This window comes from Leguminivora glycinivorella, chromosome 11 (genome assembly GCF_023078275.1).
Source record: "Leguminivora glycinivorella isolate SPB_JAAS2020 chromosome 11, LegGlyc_1.1, whole genome shotgun sequence".
In the NCBI taxonomy this organism is placed as follows: Eukaryota; Metazoa; Arthropoda; class Insecta; order Lepidoptera; family Tortricidae; genus Leguminivora; species Leguminivora glycinivorella.
This window is the reverse complement of record NC_062981.1, coordinates 4,276,305-4,298,717: the sequence shown is the minus strand read 5'-3', so window position 1 is coordinate 4,298,717 and position 22,413 is coordinate 4,276,305. Positions and strand designations below refer to the sequence as shown.

At 37.2% G+C, this 22,413-nt stretch overlaps 3 protein-coding genes across 8 annotated transcripts in view; 1 reads left to right on the top strand and 2 right to left on the bottom strand.

Moving 5' to 3' along the window:
• Nucleotides 1-3,391, bottom strand: part of LOC125230924 (GMP synthase [glutamine-hydrolyzing]) — a 36,535-nt gene extending 33,144 nt beyond the window's left edge. The window contains exon 1 of one of the 6 annotated variants that reach the window (XM_048136208.1): nt 3,251-3,391. Coding sequence is in view for 2 of the 6 variants with exons in the window: in XM_048136205.1 (XP_047992162.1) it covers nt 1,593-1,622 (30 nt within the window). In the remaining 4 variants the exon portion in view is untranslated. Of the gene's footprint in view, nt 1-1,592; nt 1,749-2,578; nt 2,603-2,809; nt 2,846-3,005; nt 3,026-3,250 lie in introns of those variants that run through there. The other 5 variants (XM_048136209.1, XM_048136211.1, XM_048136206.1 and 2 more) reach the window with 5 other exon arrangements.
• Nucleotides 3,392-3,838: 447 nt separating this feature from the next.
• The window catches only part of LOC125231395 (26S proteasome regulatory subunit 7), a 29,329-nt gene continuing 10,754 nt past the window's right edge, over nt 3,839-22,413 (top strand). Inside the window, exons 1-8 of the mRNA XM_048136838.1 lie at nt 3,839-4,000; nt 4,083-4,120; nt 4,207-4,380; nt 4,731-4,870; nt 6,771-6,939; nt 8,127-8,259; nt 9,808-9,934; nt 11,793-11,889. Coding sequence (XP_047992795.1) covers nt 3,928-4,000; nt 4,083-4,120; nt 4,207-4,380; nt 4,731-4,870; nt 6,771-6,939; nt 8,127-8,259; nt 9,808-9,934; nt 11,793-11,889 — 951 coding nt within the window. The 5' untranslated portion in view covers nt 3,839-3,927. The remainder of the gene's footprint in view (nt 4,001-4,082; nt 4,121-4,206; nt 4,381-4,730; nt 4,871-6,770; nt 6,940-8,126; nt 8,260-9,807; nt 9,935-11,792; nt 11,890-22,413) is intronic.
• LOC125231396 (phospholipase A2 Scol/Pla-like) lies at nt 13,415-14,588 on the bottom strand. The gene is made up of 3 exons (XM_048136839.1): nt 14,498-14,588; nt 14,143-14,368; nt 13,415-13,717 (listed from the first exon to the last, which is right to left on the bottom strand). Exons 1-3 carry the CDS (start codon nt 14,538-14,540, stop codon nt 13,513-13,515), a joined length of 474 nt encoding a protein of 157 aa, XP_047992796.1. The 5' UTR covers nt 14,541-14,588; the 3' UTR covers nt 13,415-13,512.

Here is a 22,413-nt window from a genome sequence, read left to right as displayed (position 1 = left end):
TATCTCAAAAACTATAAGAGATACTTTGATCAAACCAAAAATCGTTGAAAGAGTTAATTAGCATGCATCACCTCTATTTTTTTTAGAATTTTATACCCCGTAGTTATAAAAATAGAGGGGGGGGGACATACTTTTTACGACTTTGAGAGCTGATATCTCAAAAACCGTTCACTTTAAGAAAAATGTTTTTTAGAAAACTTTATATCATTTTAAAAGACCTTTCCATTGATACCCCACACGGGTATGTACATCGAAAAAAAAATTTTCATCCCTCAGTTACATGTATGGGGGCCCCACCCCCAAATCTTTTTTTTACTATTTAGTGTCATAATTTTGTAGCGGTTCATACAACACATATTCCCATCAAATTTCATCACTGTAGTACTTATAGTTTCCGAGTAAATCGGCTGTGACAGACGGACAGACGGACAGACGGACAGACGGACAGACGGACATGACGAAACTATAAGGGTTCCGTTTTTGCCATTTTGGCTACGGAACCCTAAAAATGTCCTATGAGGAAAGATTGGAGTTCCTAAAGCTTACAAGCCTGAAGGAGCGTAGAGAGCGTGGAGACCTGATCGAGACATACAAAATACTAACCCAACATTATGACCTCAAAGATTTTCATAAAATGCTAGAACGTAATAACAACACCCGTCTGAGAGGTCATCAGTATAAACTGGTCTCTCGCAGGTCATACAACAATCCTCATAGACATTTCTTTAGTAATAGAGTGGTAAAAGCTTGGAATCAGCTCCCGGAGGATGTAATATCGGCCCAAAGTGTAAACGAATTCAAGAATAAGTTAGACAAGCACAGTGCTAATTCCACATAACACCTGAAGCCTCTACCGACAACTGGATACAGGCTTTATCAGTTACTACAACTGCCTGCCTGCTTTACAAATAATAATAAAAAAAAAAAAAAAAAGTCTTTCAAAAAAGTCACTTAAATATGGATGAATCAACATTTTCTTGCCTGTTATTGCCATGGCTTCGGTTCCCTGAGTCACACTGGTTTTATGCAAAATTATGCTACTGAAATTATGCAAGCATGCATGTAGTCTCCATGTTTGTAGGTGGCAAATTAAGGAAAGGGCTTGTTAACACCAGAAAAAAATGCATGTTTTCAAAGTTTAAGTAGCATAATTTTGCATAAAACTAGCGTGACTCAGGGGACCGTAACCATGGCAATAACAGGCAAGAAAAAGTTGATTCACCCATATAACTCCTCTAAGTAGTGCCACAGATAACAAAATAGGACAATGAACATGAACTTGGCCTGAATGTTTACAACTTTTACTATTTCTGAGCAGTGTGAGGCAATAAAATCAAAAATAGACATCACAATGAAAGCATCACCATAGAAAATAAGATAAACACTACAGATAACTTGATTATGTACGTTTTTGTACTTTATTCTACAGTTATAAGTTTCTATTGATTAAGAAGAGATGTGTGGAACAAAGGCTTTTACCCAGAAGTAGAAAAAAAAATTATCTTAAGTTCCTCAGACTTAATCAAAACAAGTATAATAATGGCTTAAAGATAATGCTTTAAGTTTTTCTTTCTGCAATAAAGACTTAATACCTTTAATAAGAACTGCCTAAATCCCAACATCACAAAACACTGAAAATAAACACAAATCTGCAGAAACACTAGACATCTTCAATAGTCAAAACACAAAGTCACTAAATTAATAAACAAAGAGACAATGGGTGAGATTAAAAACAGTGATATCTGATCATTGGACAGTTCTCTCCACTGAGCCAACTGTGTGAGTGTTATTTATAGAAAGCACCCACGTGAAGAAAATAAACACAAACATATATACTAGACGGAGTGACAACATGAACACTGTGTCATTATCTGTACTTATAGCATTTTCATTTTAGATTTTAGAGATACTATGCTTTAGAAAATTGATAACATTTTAATAGATTTTTTATTTTTGTTTATTTGAGTGATAATTTATTAATACTCCTAGTACTACTTTTTAAGTACTAAATTTGATTTATAAATATGTCTTCTATTTATTGTTTGATTGTTTTAGAATAGATTAGAGTCGTAAACTAGAACTTTCCTTTGCTAATCCGCGAATAGACACACGATTAACATGGATTTCCGCAAAGTAACGCCTGATTCCATCGATTATAGATTAGAGTATCTTTATTTGAGAACAAGTTTTTTTTGTACCTATTTTACAATTTTTTGTGAGATTCTTATAGCTTTCCAATTGATATCCCATATAAATTGTATTAATAACATATTTTTGTGTTGTATATTTTTTGCATAATTTTATAGACTGAATACTTAAAGAAACATTTAAATCTATTATGTATGAACAATTATTTAATTTGAAAATATTTCTGTTTTAAGAGAGGATTTTATCTCTAATTAAAATAATTACCCACTACTTCATTTGTTTAATGTGTTTCCATAAATTGTATAGTACCACTGTTACAATATACATAACCTTCAACGCAAAAACATATTTTTTTTGTGAATCCATCTTGGGAGAAAAAAAATATGAAAGCGAAAAATACAAATATAAAAATTTGAAACATATACCTCACCTAACGGAAGCTTGTCAAAAACTAGGGGGCCTATGCAATCACATGTATTTATGAGTAGTCCCCCAGTTACATTTAAAGGTTATCACTTATCACAGAAGGTGACAAGAGCAATCACAAACAAACTTGAGACAAGTGATGTAATCTCCACCAAATAATCGTGTCTATTGCTAACTTAACGCGCGCCAATTAGAATTTCGGTCCAATTAGCTAAAACAAAGAGCTGCCAATTACCTTCTTCAGTATACAAAACATATCCAAGCACTATACACTCCACATTTGTGATGACATTTTTGACAAGAGAAAAGATGATCGTGATGGAATGATAACAACAGATAACATGCAGATAATACCAAGCATTTTTCAATAACGACACCAGTGCTAATCCACACCACACCGGCCGATTTTCAACACCCATACGAGAACACACCTTTTGTATTTATTTACAGGAAGCGCGCGTTCAGGCGATTTCAAAGTTACAACGCCGTTTAGGCAATAATAGACATTAACTAAGAAGAAAACTGCGCGTAATGTAATGAAAATGCCGTGTGAAACCGGGCTTTGACATTCGTTTCTGGGTCATTAATGGGAACCAGAGTTCGCTGAATGCATAATTAATCGCTTAAACGACGTCATAGTGGCTACAGAAGGTACGGGATGTTTTTTCTGACTTACCTAAAAGATTATATTTGAGATTTCAAAAGATTATATTCATGAAAAACGAGAAAAAATGTGGTTCTCCATTCAGCACTACGAATACAAAATTTTAGTACTGATAGCAGCCGCGCGGTGGCGCACGGCGCAAGTCATTGGTTGACAATGCGTTCAATCTCTTGATTGAGTTTTATTTATTATTGCTCAAATAAAAGGAGTGTTGATAAAATAAAACTTGAATTTAATTATACTCTTTTGAAATTCTTTAATTTGACTCATTGGTCTTTCTTGTGAAGAGTGTTTTTAAATATTTGTAGTATGAATTTAACCACGATAAATTATGAACGTTGCCGAATTTTCGGCTTGTCATCATCAATATTCGTTCCAAGACACGCATAATTTAATTGTCATTGAAGTATATTATAATTAGTGAAATATTTGATATCATAGTTGGTTTATTTGAAAATATAAAAATAATCAATATTAACTAGGTTTGTATTTAAAAACCTTATATTCGATTACAATAAGTTGGAAATAATAATTCCACTAGTTAGAAAATTCCGTGTAAAGGAATGAGTAAGCGCTTTCTCAACAAAATTTGACGTTTTCCGAAGTCACCTACTTCGCTTTGAGATTTGTGGATTTTAGGATAGACTGAATTAGATTTTGTTATTAGTTAATCATAATATACCTTAAAAATGCCGGATCATTTAGGAGATGATATGAGGAAAGTCAAGGATGATAAGGAGGAACCAGAAAAGGAAATTAAATGTAAGTTACAAAACCCAAAAAATAGTCTGTCATCAATTTGTATTTATAATAAAAATATTAATACTATGTCTTTATTTTACAGCGCTGGACGAAGGTGACATAGCTCTTCTAAAGTCCTATGTAAGTTTTATTTAATAACAAATGTTAATCATAACCTAATTTTTTGCCATAGTGACTGGCATTTTTCAATCGTTTTATTCTTCTAGGGACAAGGGCAATACACAAAGATTATCAAGGAAGCAGAGGAGGGCATTCAAACCGTGATGAAGAGGGTCAATGAACTCACGGGTATTAAGGAATCGGATACTGGACTGGCTCCCCCAGCGTTGTGGGATCTTGCAGCTGATAAACAGACTTTACAGAATGAACAGCCACTGCAGGTTAGTAATTAGAATCTTTTAAGTTAATTCTGTACCAATAAGGAAGTCTAAAAATACCACTATCAAAGGAAATTAATGTTTATAAGTACAATTTCATGCTTCTGATGTTTGCTTCATCGCTTGGTTATGTTTGAAAATAAAAAAAATCTAGTGTATCAAAGACAAATTGTTGTACTTTATTCATTATACAAAGTCACACCTCTCACAGTAAATGCAGTTACCAATTATTAAAAATATTAGTTTTTTAACCTGTGGAGCGCCCACCCTCCTAAATGGTATACTATTTATAGACACCGTGTGTCTACAGGACGCTCCACGGGTTTAATACCACTTTTTCACTACTTTTCAAGGTGGCAAGATGCACAAAGATCATCAACGCAGACTCAAATGATCCCAAATACATAATCAATGTGAAACAGTTCGCCAAGTTTGTGGTGGACCTCGCAGACTCAGTTGCTCCCACAGATATTGAAGAGGGCATGAGGGTTGGGTAAGTGATGTTTAATTTTTGTAACTATAAAATAAATAATAAATATTATGGGACATTCTTACACAGATTTATTGAGTCCCACGGTAAGCTCAAAAAGGCTTGAGTTGTGGGTACTCAGACAACAATATATATAATGCGTGCCCCACCATAGACCATATCATCACCTACCATCAGGTGTGATTGTGCTCAAACGTCTACCTATTCATACAAAAAAAAAAACAAATGTGAAATGAGAGCAAAGTTCAATAATATGTTTTATGCCTTGGTTGTTCACTTCAACTAAAAAAGAAGTGATATCTAAATTGGTGCCAAGTTAAATGGTCAGTCCTGAAATTTATTTATAACAACATAAAATACTTTTATTATGGGACCAATGCTGAAATCGCAAAAAAAAATTTGGCTGTTCCATAGAAATGAGCTATCATGGAAAAAAAAAATGAAAAAATGAAAAATCTTTATTGATAACAATTGTTATATGACAGTCGAAATGTATCATGGCCACTCTTCTCCACTTCGGGCCCACTGTGAGATTGAGTTCGTCCTCCCATCTTGTTCAAGGTTTCTTCTGGCCCCTAGTACAACCTCTAGGGTACCAATCCGTTATGATTTTGCTCCATTTCTCCTGCTTGTCTCTTAGCATATGGCCGGTCCATCTCCACTTCTGCTGGTCAAATTTTCAATAGTATGTCGGTTTAAAAAAAAAAAGTCCTGCAACCACAAGGTTTATTTTTTAGGAGAGCAAAGAAAGAAAATTGTTTTATAGATTAGCAAGTTTCTGATACAACTCTCCAACATCATATGTTCATTGAAAACAGCTTGACTGGTTGAGACATACTGTTTTGAGTTATTACCTTGGACAACAATAGTTATTTGTTATACAAGGGGGCAAAGTTGTATTTTGAACGCCGAGTGTGGAATTGAAAAACGAGCAAGTGAAAGGATTCTATAGTTGAACCACGAGCGAAGCGAGTGGTTCGAGAATAGAATCCTGAACTTGCGAGTTTTTTAACACACGAGAAGTAAAATACATTTGCACCCAAGTGTAACACAAAACTTTTCCCCTCACTACAGCGAGGAAACTACAACGCAAAAAATGCGTTTATCACTGCTTCCAGTAGTTCCACAGGTGGTAAATCATCTTTATTACTAGATTCACCTACTTTTATCAATTTTAAAGTAGTTAATTTGACTTTATTCAAGGTCAAATTACTTTACCCACTAGTGGATAAAATGCGTTTTTACCTGCTGGTATTAAAGGACAAAACACGTGTTTCCGAGCTAGTGAGGGGAAAACATCCTTATTTTAGCTTGATACTTGTAATTTGTTTTCATTCTCCAAGATTTTTACAATATGCATGTAAAAGTAAAATATAAAAACACAAATCCATACATAACCATATAAGCACATAATTTATTCTTATTATTTAATTCATACACTAGCAGCTCATACACTAACGATCGGTAGACTTTATGCCCTTGTAATAAGGATTACAAATGTACAGCAGCAGCGGCTGACCCATACAAGCCGATTCCCACCGGCTTGCCTAAAATTGATTACTAGTAAAGTACCTAATGTTAAGGTAGGTTTCTTTTTGCTCAGTGTTGCCTAGCAGAAATTTTCACCAGCCGCCACTGATATACAGCCAACAGTGTTGCCGATGGTATATCACTGCAATTGGGTTTATTTTGCACTTTTTAAAGTTCTATTATAATGGTCCAGTTTATTTTTGAAACAGTTGGCTAAAAACTAATGGCTCACTATCAACAGTTTCTGGTAGACACATTACGCGACACCACACCATACATTAATGTCCCAATAAAATTGCCAATTTGACTGTAAATATGAACAGCACAGAAAAAAAGGTGTGATACAAATTATGAATGATGTCTTCTTTAACAGGGTTGATCGTAATAAGTACCAGATCCACATTCCGCTGCCACCGAAGATTGACCCAACGGTGACCATGATGCAGGTTGAAGAAAAGCCGGACGTGACTTACAGCGATGTTGGCGGTTGCAAGGAGCAAATTGAGAAGCTTAGGGAGGTTGTTGAGACACCGCTGTTGCATGTAAGTATTTTTCCTCTCGTTTAAATGATGAGGTGCACCCACACGGAGCGAGCAGGTCTTGAGACAGTATCCTCCCGTGGATTACGAAAAATCGCTAGGCCGAGGCAGGCATGTCTACAATTTTTTTACACCATGTCGGCACAGTATAATAAAGAGTACTATCGTACAGTATGGCCACTCCCGCTTCCCGCTGAAAGTGCCGCCCACCCCCTCTCGGTTACCTCACAGTTACTGCCTGTCAAAAACACGAACAGTCGACCTTTCATATTTCACTCATATATATCTACAAGCATAGTACGCGTTCACCTACACGAGCTAAGACTGTGTGCTAGGAATGCGCCTCTTTCAATATATTTGATCGCCAGTGTCCGAGGTGTGATGTCGGTGGCAAACAAGCACCTGAAGGAAAGCGGTCACCGTAACCTATGGACGCCAGCAACTTAAGGGGTGTCACATGCGCGTTGCTAACCTGTTAGAAATTACATCCTTTTTCGAAGAACTCCATACTGTAGTTCATCGTGAATACCTCGCAGGGATGTTTTATGGTGCTGCTTGCTCAGTGTGGACCTGCCTAAAAACGAGTTATCGGACTCTTGGCGTCATTTCTAACATCATAAGGTTTATTATTTCGAATACGTCATACAAATGACGCCCAATATTCCGATCTCTGCTAATAACTTACAGTTTTACTTCCCAAAAGCAAGGATGCAAGTAGGTATTATAATACATTTTTCCCCTCACTAGCTCGGAAACACGTGTTTTGTCCTTTAATACCAGCGGGTAAAAACTCATTTTATCCACTAGTGGGTAAAGTAATTTGACATTGAATAAAGTCAAATTATCTGCTTTAAAATTGATAAAAGTAGGTGAATCTAGTAACAAAGATGATTTACCACCTGTGGAACTACTGGAAGCAGTGATAAATACATTTTTTGCGTTGTAGTTTCCTCGCTATAGTGAGGGGAAAAGTTTTGTGTTACACTCGGGTGCAAATGTATTTTACTTCTCGTGTGTTAAAAAACTCGCAAGTTCAGGATTCTATTCTCGAACCTTCAAATATAGAATCCTTTCACTTGCTCGTTTTTCAATTCCACACTCGGCGTTAAAATACAACTTTGCCCCCTTGTATAACAAATAACTATTTTCTTAGAGAAATAAAATGTTGAATAATTACTTTCTTCTTACAGCCTGAGAAATTCGTGAAGCTCGGAATTGAGCCACCAAAGGGAGTTCTCTTATTCGGCCCCCCCGGAACCGGCAAGACGCTATGCGCTCGCGCCGTCGCTAACCGCACTGACGCCTGCTTCATCAGAGTTATTGGTAAGTCATCAATGCTGAGACGTCGACTGTTAGATAAAGGTTTCTTTCTTGAAACCAGCAACAACCTTGTAGATGTAGTGTAGGGACGCCCGGCCGGAGGCAGGCGGGCTGTCGATCACTTGTTGTGTTCGTTCAGCCCAGTTCCCTGGAGCAACAACCTTAGAAACTTGTGAAGTTCTGGATTGAGCCACCAAAGTGCTACTATTAAGGGAGAGTTATACATTATAGTCCACATAAAAGGCACAAGGTCGTCAGCGTCAAAAATTTAGTAGTAATTTTTGTAGAGTACTTATTTTTGTATTTGGTAAAATGGTCTTACTTCAGGCAATTTAGTCTAACCAAAAAGCACAGAAATTAAAAAGTGGCAACATTGTAGTGTCATTTGAAATCCCTTTGAAATCAATAAATGCGTGAGAAAACGGGACGACACTACGATGTTGCCACTTTATAATTTTTACTCTTGTTGGTCAGACTGTAAGCTGTGCATAGGATACAGTATGCTATCATATGAAGTTACAGTCTGGGGAAGAAAGAAAGAGTGCTGTTAACAAGCTTTGGTAGTATTCTGATACACTTCCCCAATATTAAACTTAGCAATGAACATTTTTATCGTATCTAGTTTTGCGATAAAACTACACACTGCTATACAAATCTGTGTTATATGTCCATTTTCATTAAACTTATTTGTTATTTTATGAAACTTATGCAGAATTTAACATACAGTCAAGTGTAAAAATATGGGTGCGTACAACTTATCAAAAATATGTCCCATAGCACTTTATGTCGGCGGAATAAGGTCTCGGTACATATTTTTGAGCGGATAAAATCGATACGTATTTTTGCACTTGACTGTGCAATCTAGAATTTCATTTCATTTTAGAACTGAAAGTCGCCAGCACAACAACGCGCTGAGATGAGACCATTTCGCGTCACTTTCTCTGTTAGTCTTTTCTTGTGTGGATGTATGATTTGATTACTTGTTTATATGATATCTTTTAACCCCCGACGCAAAAGCGTCGGGCTGTCCGTTTGTGCGTGTGCCTGTCTGTGGCATCGTAGCTCCCGAACGGATGAACCGATTTAGATGTGTATTTTTTTAAAGTTTAATTAGTCGGAAGTGTTCTTAGCCATGTTTCATGAAAATCGGTCCACTATGTCTCGGAGTTTTTTTTTCTTGGGTTATTCTGTGTATGTTATATTGTTAGGCACCGGCCACATCAGAGCGTCGCGTGTCTCGGGGCGCGCAACGGACGTCGGCGCCACGCCACCTGAGTGTAATTCAAAAAGCGTCTCCTCAGTACATTTTGTATAGGAAGGACGTAAGGCGCGCCGCCAAGCGGCGCGGCGCGAGCCACGCCGCCGCCACGCCACCTGGGGCGCGTCTTACGTCCTTCCTATACAAAATGTACTGAGGAGACGTTTTTTGAATTACACTGAGGCGGCGTGGCGCGGACGTCCGTTGCGCGCCCCGAGACACGCGACGCTCTGGTGTGGCCGGTCACTTAGGTTGGTGCAGTGCTTACAAATAAAAATATTATATTATTTCAGGTTCTGAGCTCGTCCAGAAATACGTGGGCGAGGGCGCTCGAATGGTCCGTGAGCTGTTCGAGATGGCGCGCAGCAAGAAGGCCTGTCTTATATTCTTTGATGAAATCGACGCCATCGGAGGCGCGAGGTAAGATTTTTTTGTAAATTTCATAAAACTTGTGTTATTTGTTCAATTGTGCCGTTTCCTAAAGTCCCAGTTTACATGCTTGTCATAAGCACTCTAGCACAACTTGCCTTGTCGCGCGCGAGTCCATACTTGAAGTCGCGCTTGATGTATGGACTCTCGCGCGACAAGGCAAGTTGTGCTAAAGGGTCAGGTTTGCATATAAAAATCTAAACAAAAGCAAATCTTGTCTCGTAACGACAAATTTTCTCTAATAGACTTTCGAATTAGATTAAACATACAAGTTACAAATCGATTGTGTCGAATGAATCGAAGCCTTGGATGTTTTTTACTTGGCAAAGCCTGACGCCTGAGCGCAACGTCGACGCGGCGTCTACGCTCGCGAGACGCTAGATGTGGCCCTTAGAAAAGTAAACATTCATGAAAACATTTTCTGAGAGCTTATTTAAATTTCTCTAGAATTAAATATAAGCGCTAGTTAGCTATAGCTGTTGTCTATGGTCTTGAATGGATGTGAGAGGGGATAGTGTGAAAAAAGTATATTTGGGGCACTCTGGTGGAAAACGCTGGAATGAAGCCCTAAATGACCTGTCTTCCCTAGGAGTACATTCGCCCATCAAATGTATCGAAGCTGTCAACGTTCTCACAAATATCGGAACACACCTCTATCACAGTATAAGAAAGAGTATTATCGTACAGTATGGCCACTTCCGCTCCCCGATGAAAGCGCCGCCCACCCCCTCTCGGTTACCTCACAGTTACCGCCTGTCAAAAACGCGAACAGTCAACCTGTCATATCTCACTCATACAAGCATGGTACGCGTTCAACTACAAGACTTTAGAATGTGTGCTAGGAACGCGCCTCTCATATATTTGATCACCAGTGTCCGAGATGTTCCTCTATTGTCAAAACGTTAGAGTGCTCCCATATTTGTGAGAGCTTTGGCCGCTCCGATACATCTGGTGGCGACTGTACCTAACTAGTGGTGTAGATGGAATAGGGATTTCTTGTGTCGGAGTCCAAGATTCTTTTTAACCCCTGACGCAAAAACGACTGGCGTTTTGGGGGAAGTTTGACGTGTCTGTCTGTCTGTGGCATCGTAGCTTTCGAACTTATGAACCTAATATTTAGATTTCGTTTTTTTTTGTTTGAAAGCGGAATTAGTTGGGAGTGTTCTTTGTGTGTGCCATGTTTGATGAAAAGTGGTCCACTATGTCGGTGTTTTTTCAAAATTTAAATTTTGTATTGTGGTTATAAGGCCACGGAACCCGTGAAGTAGGTTTATGGCAAATAGTAAGAGATAGCGCTACCGACCTAGATACCGCGTTATGTGCCATACTCTGCAGGTCTAGCCGAAAGACAATCCTTGACGCCAGACGCCGATCGAAAAGCAGTCTGGCTCTGTCGCACCAATACGGAAGAGCGATAGAGATAGCGAAGCGTTTGTGCATTTACTATACGTACCGTGGCATGATTCATTTGGCCTTAGCCATGTTACGGATTTTTAGTGGCACTGATATGGTTTACTGGCATGGAGAGTCCTTGACAACAGACCTAGAATTCTTCGAATGGTGCTAAGTGAGAAAAATATTTCAACACATTAAACGATTTTACCACAACAGTACTAAATACCTTTTTGGTACGGCACCCGAAAAAGGACTAATAGTTGCGTAGTAAAAATGGGGACCAATAAACAATGTTTTAGAAATTTACGATATCGTAACGTAAACGATAGATCGCCTCGCCTCGTGTGTGGCGGCGCATTCGATACGACCGATCGTTCACGATATCTGTCCGATCGAACGAAGCGACGGATGGCACCGTGAATGTGGCACCTAAGGAATATGTTTTTGGTTATAGATTCGACGATGGCGCCGGCGGCGATAACGAAGTGCAAAGAACCATGTTGGAGCTCATCAACCAGCTTGACGGCTTCGACCCTCGAGGCAACATCAAGGTAAGAGTTGTAAGAGGGTAAGATGAGGCGAAGGAGGGTAGATAGCGCGCTGTCACAGCAGCGGCTGGTCCATACAAGCCGATTCCCACCGGGTTGCCTAAAATTGATTACCTACTAGTAAAGTACCTAATGTTAAGGTAGGTTTCTTTTTGCTCAGTGTTGTCTAGCAGAAATTTTCACCAGCCGCAACTTTGACATCCACCCGCCTTCGTCAGTTTTCCGTGATCATGATGCATGCAATTGCGTCGAAATATCGGGAGCTCGACAAAAATCAAAAGGTAATCACGGTCTATATCCCGGTCAATATAAGTCTAACATCAAGGTAAATTAACCAACCATCAATTTCATATATTAGTATTACTTAGCATGCGCAAACTCAGTCAAAACGTCTAGGTAGTAACTCTTTTAATTTCTCATGGTAATAACTATAAGAAAGACATACAATCACACTCGGCTTTGTCTATTGATAAAATGTAAAAATACAAGTGTTATAAAGTGATTGCTTGACCAGAAACAAGTCAATGAATATTTATTTTAATAAACTATGTAAAGCTATCTTATTTACTTACTGGCCGGGCAGTTTATTAATTTGTTACTTTTTTATTATAACTAAATTAAATGTATTACAATTTTACAAAATAATATAAATTAATTGCCAAACACAATCCTGCCTGGGCATTTTGGCAAGAGATAAAAATAACTTTTTTTCTACGAGCCCTTTCGATCCTACTAGGTGAACAAAGCTTCCATTATGTAATTTTTCCAATTCGTTACCATCTTTCAAACACATTCGTTACCATCTTGCAAAATGGAAAGTATGTAAAATAATAGAAAAAATTGGGACCATTTTTTTGTTCCTTGGTTTTTGTCCTTGATCGAAAGCGTTCGTGATTCTTAGTAGGAAAAACATCAAATTTTCCTATCTTGTAAAAAATATTTTTTTTTTATACACACGAAAATGCCGGCCTATGAGGGCGCCACTGGACCCCCTTTGGCTTTTAAGCCGGCCCAAAAGATAACGGTTATACACAGAACGTAACACATTTGAAATCACATTATGGACACCCGATCCTGTTCAAACACTCGGTTAACTCCTTATCGCACTGGCATATCTCTCTCCTACACTTGTTGCTCTCGTTGCCGCAGTACGGAGACCCGTCGAGGACTTTCCAGTCGTACGGCATTAAGTAGATGTTGATGCGCCAACAGTCGTTCTGGTTTAATACGTCATCGTAGCAGTGGTCGTGCTTCATTATAATTAAATGAATTGATTTACATCAAAATGTAAATTAATTGCCAAAAACAATCCTGCTTAATTGCCTATGAGGGCACCACTGGACCACTTTAGCCTTTCGGTCCAAAAGTTAACGCTTTTACACAGGACGCAACACAGTATTCGAATACGGATCCCTTTGTTTTTGAGTCATAATGTAATGATTGCCAGATTATCATTAGTCATCATTCTGAAACAGTTAACTTTTCAAGGTTTTCTTTTAAGTCGTCAATAGATTGGTTAGGTTTGTTTTCTGAGAAAAACCAAATTATGACTAACAAAAAATTTGACAAACGATACATTATGACTTAAGACTTTATGGGAATCAATAGAAACGCTTTGAAATCACATTATGGACACCCGATCCTATTCAAGCACTCAGTCAACTCCTTATCGCACTGGCATATCTCTCTCCTACACTTGTTGCTCTCGTTGCCGCAGTACGGAGACCCGTCGAGGACTTTCCAGTCGTACGGCATTAAGTAGATGTTGATGCGCCAACAGTCGTTCTGGTTTAATACGTCATCGTAGCAGTGGTCGTGCTTTTGGCAGCATCTGTAAAAAAAGATTAGTTATAGGTGTATTTGCCGCATTTGAAAATTAAAATTCTGTTCAATCAGATAAGATTGACGTTTCGAACACTTGACAGCATTCGTGGTCAACGGGTGACCACGAACGGGTGTTGACCACGAATGCTGTAAACTGTTCGAAAAGTCGGGATGAATTGTAAATTCATTATACGCGATATAATCCGTTTCCATAGTTTTATTTCATGAGTAACTATCGCTATAGAAACGCCTAAACGGCCCAGCCACGACATTGGTCTAAGCGCGACAGCGTTGAGCGGCGGCCATACATTGGAGCGAGACACAGCGATGGGACTTTTCATTCGCACGTATGGCTGCCGCTCACCGCTGTTGCGCTTAGATCAATGTCGTGGCTGGGCCGTAATAAGTATAAATATTAATTGGTATAATCACCTGTCAATATTGTCAATCGGTGTACCCGACCCGCCGAACCCGCAGTAATTTCCATAGCCCAACAGATCCCAAGCACTACATTTAGTGCATTCCTCGATCATATAGTACAGGTTGAACGCGTTTCGCTTCCTGTCTCTCTTGCCTTTCTCATACGCTGCCAAAGCGGTAGGCGAATTTGGGGAAACACTAGAGGGCGCTGTATCGGTACAATTAAAGGTGTTGCAATCTGAAAAAAATGGAATGAAATAATTTAGTTGCTTAAATTTTGGTATCTAGTCTACGTCTCAGGATTTTTTCTTGAAATGTCAAGAAACAGTTTACGTATACCTACTTATAGCCTTATTATAGTTATTACCTATATAGGAGTGTATAGATAAGGAACCATCATTGGAATGCATGAAACTATGCGCGTCTATGACTATTTTCGACCGCCAGACACAAGCCAGGGGAATTCCCCCGTCGAATCCACATCCACATCTTTACTTGATAGACGGTTAGATGGCAATATATTATATTAAATATAATATAATAATATAAATTTTAACAATTTTAAGACATAATATCAGGGTTCTGTACCTGATATGTCTTAAAATTAGGTCAAATTGCCAAAACCGATGTTGTCAAAAAGTTTTAATTTTGATCGAGAGATGACAGCAAATGCACTGTGACTACTTTTTATCTTTAGTATACGAACCTCCTCTCTAATAGTCTATTTACTCTTGTACTTAGATTTAAAACTTACTTGCGATAAAAACTGCAAATATAACAAGAATTTTAGTTAGCGACATGTTGGCTTGACTTCACAGACACTTCTGCGCTAGTTTTGCAAAAGATAATAAATATTATCGCTATGTCACATACTGTATAATAGTCACGTATAAAAAATCAGCACGTACCTTACGCATTATTGTAATTTATATTTTGTACTTATAAATACGCGTGTGTACCAAAGAGGATCAAGTATACAGTGCATGTCGCAGGCAGATAGTATAATCCGCCTACGGCTACATTACGGCTAGCCGTATTACAAAACAGAGCCGAATTTAATGTGGCTGAATGAAAATCCACCGAAATGCATTCGGCGCTAAACGTCACACTCTCGTCTCGTCTACCTCCCAAAATCGACCTATATAATCAAAATTAATTTGTGGCCAAAGAATGACATAATATTGGTACCAAATTTCGACTTATTTGGGTTAATGGTTTCGGAGAAAATGGTCTGTGACAGACGAACAGACAGCAGGGCCGTAGTGCCCTAGTACCCCAAGAGCTATCCGGTCTTGCTACTACTGGGAAAATAACTTAATTCTATAACAGTACTTTTTATCTCACCAAAAATTAAGTTTGGTAATTTGGTACAGTTTTTTTAGTTAAGCCACCAAAATTTGTGACAAGAAACGTATAATATAATAAAAAAAAGATTATTTTAATTCACCAAAAATCAGGCGAAAATGGTATCAGGACTTTTGTTTTAAATTCGACTACTTTAATTTATGATCTTTATAACACATTAAGAAACCACCTATTTTTGTGAATGATACTTCGTAGTAGCAAAAAGCGGAGTAATTAAATTAGTTATGACGCAAGCAATAATAGGACAAGTGAAGTTATGGTTGTTTTGTATCTACATTATGTGTTGAAACACTATTTCTACTGAAACCACCCTAAAAACAAAACGGAAGTTCAGTATTTTACTAGCTCAGAATAACATTCAGGGCAAAAATTATATCAGCAAAAAAATTGGAACAGACTTTTCGTTAAGATCAAAATAAAGAAGTATAAAAAATAATCCACCTTTAAATGCACGCCAAGAAGCGCTAAAATCTGTACTGAAAGAAGTATTTTCATATTTTTCATTTACCTACAAACTCTACTATTGACGATGTCATTTTCTGCATTATTTCAAAAGTTAGTTATTCATTCGTATTTTCATTACATCGCGGTATAATAATATATTTCGCCACCTTCACTATCGCTTAAATAGCTCAGTTATAGTAGCGTAAGACGATGGGCGCGCTCCTGACCTGACGTCGTGGGTTCGATCCTCGGCAGTGGAAATCTTTTTTTCTTGTTATTTTTTTTATCTTTTACACCCTTTTAAACCCTCTCTTTTTAAATATTTATTTTTTAGTATTAGATTTACAACCCATTTTTGAAATTTTGTTAGACACATGTAATGCAATAAGTTTAAAAATTGTCTTTCAGTATTAGTATTGATTGAAGGTAACCTAAGGTTCAACATCGTGCGTCGTTCCTACTAACCGCAATACTCTGTCTTAGCTAACCATCGCTAGACGTTATGCCCTTGTAATAAGGATTACAACTGTACAGTGACAGTTGTCCGGTATGACTAATAGATTTATATATCATTAAGCTAGATTGAGTTGTTAGGCCAAAAAGTGTGTCCACATGAGAGGGTAAAGTTGGGGCTGGTGATCTCGCACTTATTGCCACTGTCAAAATTATTTGAATGACGTCATCACTGTCATTATTTGGGGATACCAGTCAATATTCAAAGTTACTACCAAATCTACTAATACCGAATTAAAGGTTTTTTTTTAATTGCGCAAATCTTTGGTTTTATAGGTTCATAATAATGATTTACCAATTCATTACAAGGTATTAATATCCTTGCCTCGATATAATACAAAAATAATTTAAGAAGTTTATAAACTTAGTTATCATACAGGTAAAAATACTACTACTGTAGTAATCTCTTTAACACTGGTCACAGGTGCGAGAGGGACACCAGCCCCAACTTTGACCCTCTCATGTGGACACACTTTTACTAGTCTGATAAGAACGCCTTTCTGCACCGGTGATAAAGTTCAATTTAGTATGGCAAAAAAAGTGTGAGCTCAGTCCCTATTGAAAGTCCATGGTATGAGTCAATGAAAAATTGGCTAAATAGTAATCAGAAAACAAGCAAAAAGGGTAGAATATATTTCTTATAAGTTATTTCTTTGGATTACATTACAAAATGAATGTATTATACATTATAATATTCGTTGTAATTGTATAGATTTCAATGAATAATTTTATTTGTTCAAATTAATGACTTTCAAGGAACAAAAACTATTGAGTCGCTATTAGACCGTTTTCACATTATCCGATCCGATAACGGATGTCGGAAGGATATCAATAGAAGAATCCAAGATTCCACCTGTAATGTATGGAATATCGGTCCGACATCCGATATCGGATCGGATAATGGAAAAACGTACTACATTTTACTCTTTTTAATACCAAGATTAATTAGAGTCAGTTGTATGGTCGGTACGTAGTGTAAATAAAAAGTCGAAAAGTAGGTCCTTTCTATACTTTTTGCTATGTATTTTATATTTCAATAGGCAGGCTTTTGTACCCATATTACAGTACTTTCAATATGTGCTATCCTATAATTAAATTCGAACACTCGCGTATTAGACACTTCTAATATTATTTGAATGGCATTACCAACATTAAATCTCCTTTTGAAAATAAATTTTAAAGAATATCCCACACTATCAGATCAGAACCACTGGTATTTAATTTAAAACAAATGCCTATAATAAATAAATCCGATAAACCTTTGGGTTGTCTGCTGTCGAATTTAATTGTTTTCATAGAAAATATTTTAATTTGTATCCTTCCAGCTCGAGATTCTTGGAAGCCTTGTAAATTTTTCTTTGTGACAACAAGATATGACATTTATTTCAGGAAATTTACAAATTGTAATAAACGGAGTACAAGTGACCAAGATAAAGATGATACAGTAGGGTATTTTTAAAGTTTATGTAATGAAGAAGTAAAATTGCGGCCTTTTTTAGGTATTTATATTTATGGAATAAATTGGAAATATCTAATACCTACATACTTATTATATATTGGTAGCGGCTCCATTCGTTCAATATTCGTTCGCAATTCATTTTGACATATAAGTCATTTGAGCATATTATGACAAAAGGTATTTTGATAAAGAGTTTTTAGTGTGTGGCAGTTCCATTTGCAATTTTGATACTTAGGTCTTTATACACTATGTTGGTTATGACATGAACGATTTTTTTCCTAAGCAGATAAGAAGTTAACGTTATTAGCATCAACAAGAATGTTATAAATGCAATTTAGGCCCAGATTTTTAAAACATTTTTGTTATGAATTGTGCGTCCTTGTATTTAATGTCATTGCAGTAGCTTGTACTCATCAACTTATAATATAAATAAAACCTTAAAAAATTAATTAAAAAAGCTGTAAAAACGTATGCGACGACTGAGATTTGAACTTGTGACCTGTGGCTTGTAAGTCTAACGATAATCGCCGGGGCTATACCTGGCCGTGACATATGGGTCGAAATTAGACTTTGCATAGCTTTCGCGTGTTTGTAACAAGCGTTGCTTCAACGATTCTGAAGAATGGAAGAATACATTTCACAAGATGACGGAGATCTGTCAAATGGTAGAAGAGAAAAACGTGAGATAGATGTATGTACTGACAAGTATATACTCTTTTCGACGACTGTCAAATCGCATGCCTAAAATAAATATGTAATTTTTTAAATTACTTTGGACTTTATTATCGGTGGGAAACGTCTGTTTTTAATCTACCTAAAATATTACTTATGTAGAAATAGGCATGTAATGAGGAGGAACACTCAAAGGATACGACAGATGGCGCCACCCTATTAGTCCGTGAGACGTGAGAGCGAGAAGCTGATAATTATGTTTTTTCTCTCTCTCACATATGAATGACAGTGACATGCATAGGCGCCGCCTGGCGGGGTAAAATGTCAGTGTGCCTCCTCATTTACGTTAATGTGTAATAGAAAATCAGAATAAAAAGCATGCGACACGGCTCATCACCTACCCTCGGCTCAGCTCCACCGGCGTGGTGGTTTGCCATATGGATTCCTAAATGTAAGACACTAAGGTCCAAACCAAACCACGCAAAAAATGTAAATATATTAAATAAATTAAAGTATTAAATAAAGGTCAAACTTATTGGGTGGATTATCATGCTGTTAATATTGTTAAATAGGGACAATAAAAGTCAACCTCGTACTAATATCTGTTTCGAATTTGCCCGGTCAAATATTTAGATTTTTTTATTTCCATATAAATATATTGGTGGTTTTTATATGTTAAATATCTGAAAAATTATGTGCTATTGATTTCTGGTTAAAAATATCTGTTATTATATCAGCTCTAGAGCACGTTAGGCAAAATTCAAAAATTCTATATCAATAAAAATAGTCTTATTTCCCGTCATATATTTAGGTGGCTTCGGGTTGTAAACCTTAAAACTGATTTTTTTCTACATGTTTCCACCATTAAATTACTGTGAGGTATTTTGCTGAAAGAAAACGCTTATTTTCTAGGCGTAGTTTTTTTTAATATCTTCCATTCCAAACTATTGGTGGATTCGAAAATATAGGTTTTTTAAATTGCGATTAAGCGCTGTATATGAAATAAAACTACTGTTATAGAATTATTTTCAAAAATATCGTACCGGTCTTAGGCTATAGATTAGAACCCCATTGCTCTACCTTAAGAATCACCATAGCCTTTAATATAAGATTATTACATTATTGCACAATATTACAGTCTACCTGTAATTACAGCTGATATTAAATTCTGGCTATGATCCTGACAGTCGCACGTCGCACGAGTGATACTGTAAGGGTTCTGTTTTTTCCTTTTTGGGTACGGATCCCTAATAGGATTATTAAACTTAACTAAGTCTATAATATTTTGTGCTCTGGTAGTATGGTATCCGTCACGAGTATCCAATGCTCTGGCATTTTTTTCTTATCACTCCTGAGGCAGTAAAGTAAAAAATGTCAAGGCAAAGGCAGTGTTATTGTTTGACCAAAAATGACAAACATGTACACACATTTCGGACAGACATTTCTTACCTTCTAGATGAAATACAGGAAACATATTTAAGGCCGAAACACATTTTTTCAAACGTGACGTGACGCGTGTTGAGTCGAATAGATATTAAATTAAGATGGGACCGAGCGTATTTAGCAGGGGTTCCCAAATTTTTTTAAGCACGCTCCGTATCGTCAAAAATAAACTGTCCACGCCCTCCCTATTAGTTAGGGTCCCCCCACATCTAGCGTCTCGCGAGCGTCGCGTCGGGCCAACTGTATGGAAAAAGACGCCGCGTCGACGCGGCGTCGGGCTTTGCCCATACAGTTGGCCCGACGCGACGCTCGCGAGACGCTAGATGTGGGGGGACCCTTAGGTAGTGTGTGCACTTGTCCCCCTTTATAATGTTGCTGCGCCTCCTGGGGGGCACCCCCACAGTTTGAAAAACGCTGGTTTATAGTCTACACAGGGTGAACGTAAATAAGGACTACGGTGGATTATGCTGACAAACTTCATTTAAATCAATTTTTCATACATTAGGGGCACCCAACCATATTCAAGCACTCAGTAAACTCTTTATCGCATTCGCATGTTTCCCTCCTACACCGATTGCCCTCGTGCCCGCAGTAGAGAGATCCATCGTAGACTTTCCAGTTGTAAGGCATCATGTAGACATTGACGAGCCAACAGTCGTTGCGATTTATGACGTCACTGTAGCACTGGTCGTGCTTTTGACAGCATCTATTGAAGAAAACAGGTTCAGTTAGTGTAAGAGAAAAGATTCAAAAGATTCTGTCTCTGGCAATTTAATTTTAAGTAACTATAAGAATCAATACTGTGAGCAAGGAAAGTATATCCACCTGGTGCATCAAAATATTCAATGTATTAGAGGAAAAGATTTACAAATTGAACTATTCATGAACGAATTTTATGTAGACATTTTATGTATTACTGAACACTGGTTAAAAAACAATGAATTAATGCCTCAATTTAATAATCACCAGGTGGCAAGTTCGTTCACCAGACATAGTTCCATACATGGTGGGTCGTTAATTATAATAAATAGCCAGTTAAAATTTAAGGAACGTAAGGATATTGTTTCCATGTCTGTTGAACGGACTATAGAACTAAGTGCTGTAGAATTGGAGCAATTTATTGTTGTCTGTGTGTATAGGCCGCCATTAAGTAATTTTGAAACTTTTGAAAAAATATGGAATCTGTGCTACTTAAAATATCATCTTCTAGTAAAAAAATACTTATATGCGGCGACTTTAATGTAAATATCTTGGAAAATTCAACAATAAGTATCAGATTGTTGAATCTTTTCAAATCATGTAATCTCAATCATATTTTTATGGAGCCTACTAGAGTGACTGCCACTAGTGCCACCTGTATAGATAATATTTTCACTGATATTTTTCCTACTACTAAAGATGTAATTAGCAACTTAGAATCAGACCATTTAGGCCAATTGATAGTATTTGAGACATTAAGGAAAAATACTTTGAGAAAACAAATAACTTTTGTACCAGTAACCTCCGACCGCGTGGAACGAATGAAGCAAAGTTTGGTTCAGGCGCTACCCTCCCTGTCTTCCGATATGAGTCCTAATAGTATGTATAATTCATTCTTTCACACTTTTCTGCAACATTATAATGCAATATTTACTTCAAAATCGGTCGTAGTTAGTGGTGCATCAGTTTTTAGTGAGTGGGCTACTGCAGAGTTACATCAACGAAGACGTGCATTGTATGCCTTGTATGAAGAACGGCGGTTTAATACGAGTGATGAATTTAAAGAACATGTTAAGCAATATTCGAAGAAGTTCAAGATAGATTGTCATATCGCTAAGCGAATAGACTTAGTTCTGCAGCTTTTGCAGTGAGCAAGATCCGTCAGTTAACAGACGTGAAAACAGCTCGATTAGTTTATTTTAGTTACTTTCACAGCATTATGTCATATGGTATTTTACTTTGGGGCAGTGCTTCAGAGATAAATACCATATTTATTCTGCAGAAGAGGGCTATTCGAGCAATATATAAAATGAACCATAGAGACTCACTTAGAGATAAATTTAAGGACATTAATATAATGACAGTGCATTGTCAATATATTTATGAGAATATTATGTATGTACATAAAAACATTTGTAATTTTAAGAAAAACTGTGATGTACATAATATAATAACCTAACCACAAAATTAAAATTTTGAAAAAACCCCCGACCGCGACATAGTGGACCGATTTTCATGAAACATGTCTAAGAACACTCCCGACTAACTCAGCTTTCAAACAAAAAAAACTAAATCGAAATCGGTTCACCCGTTCGGGAGCTACGGTGCCACAGACAGACACACACACAGACAAACAGACAGACAGACAGACAGACAGACAGACAGACAGACAGACAGACAGACAGACA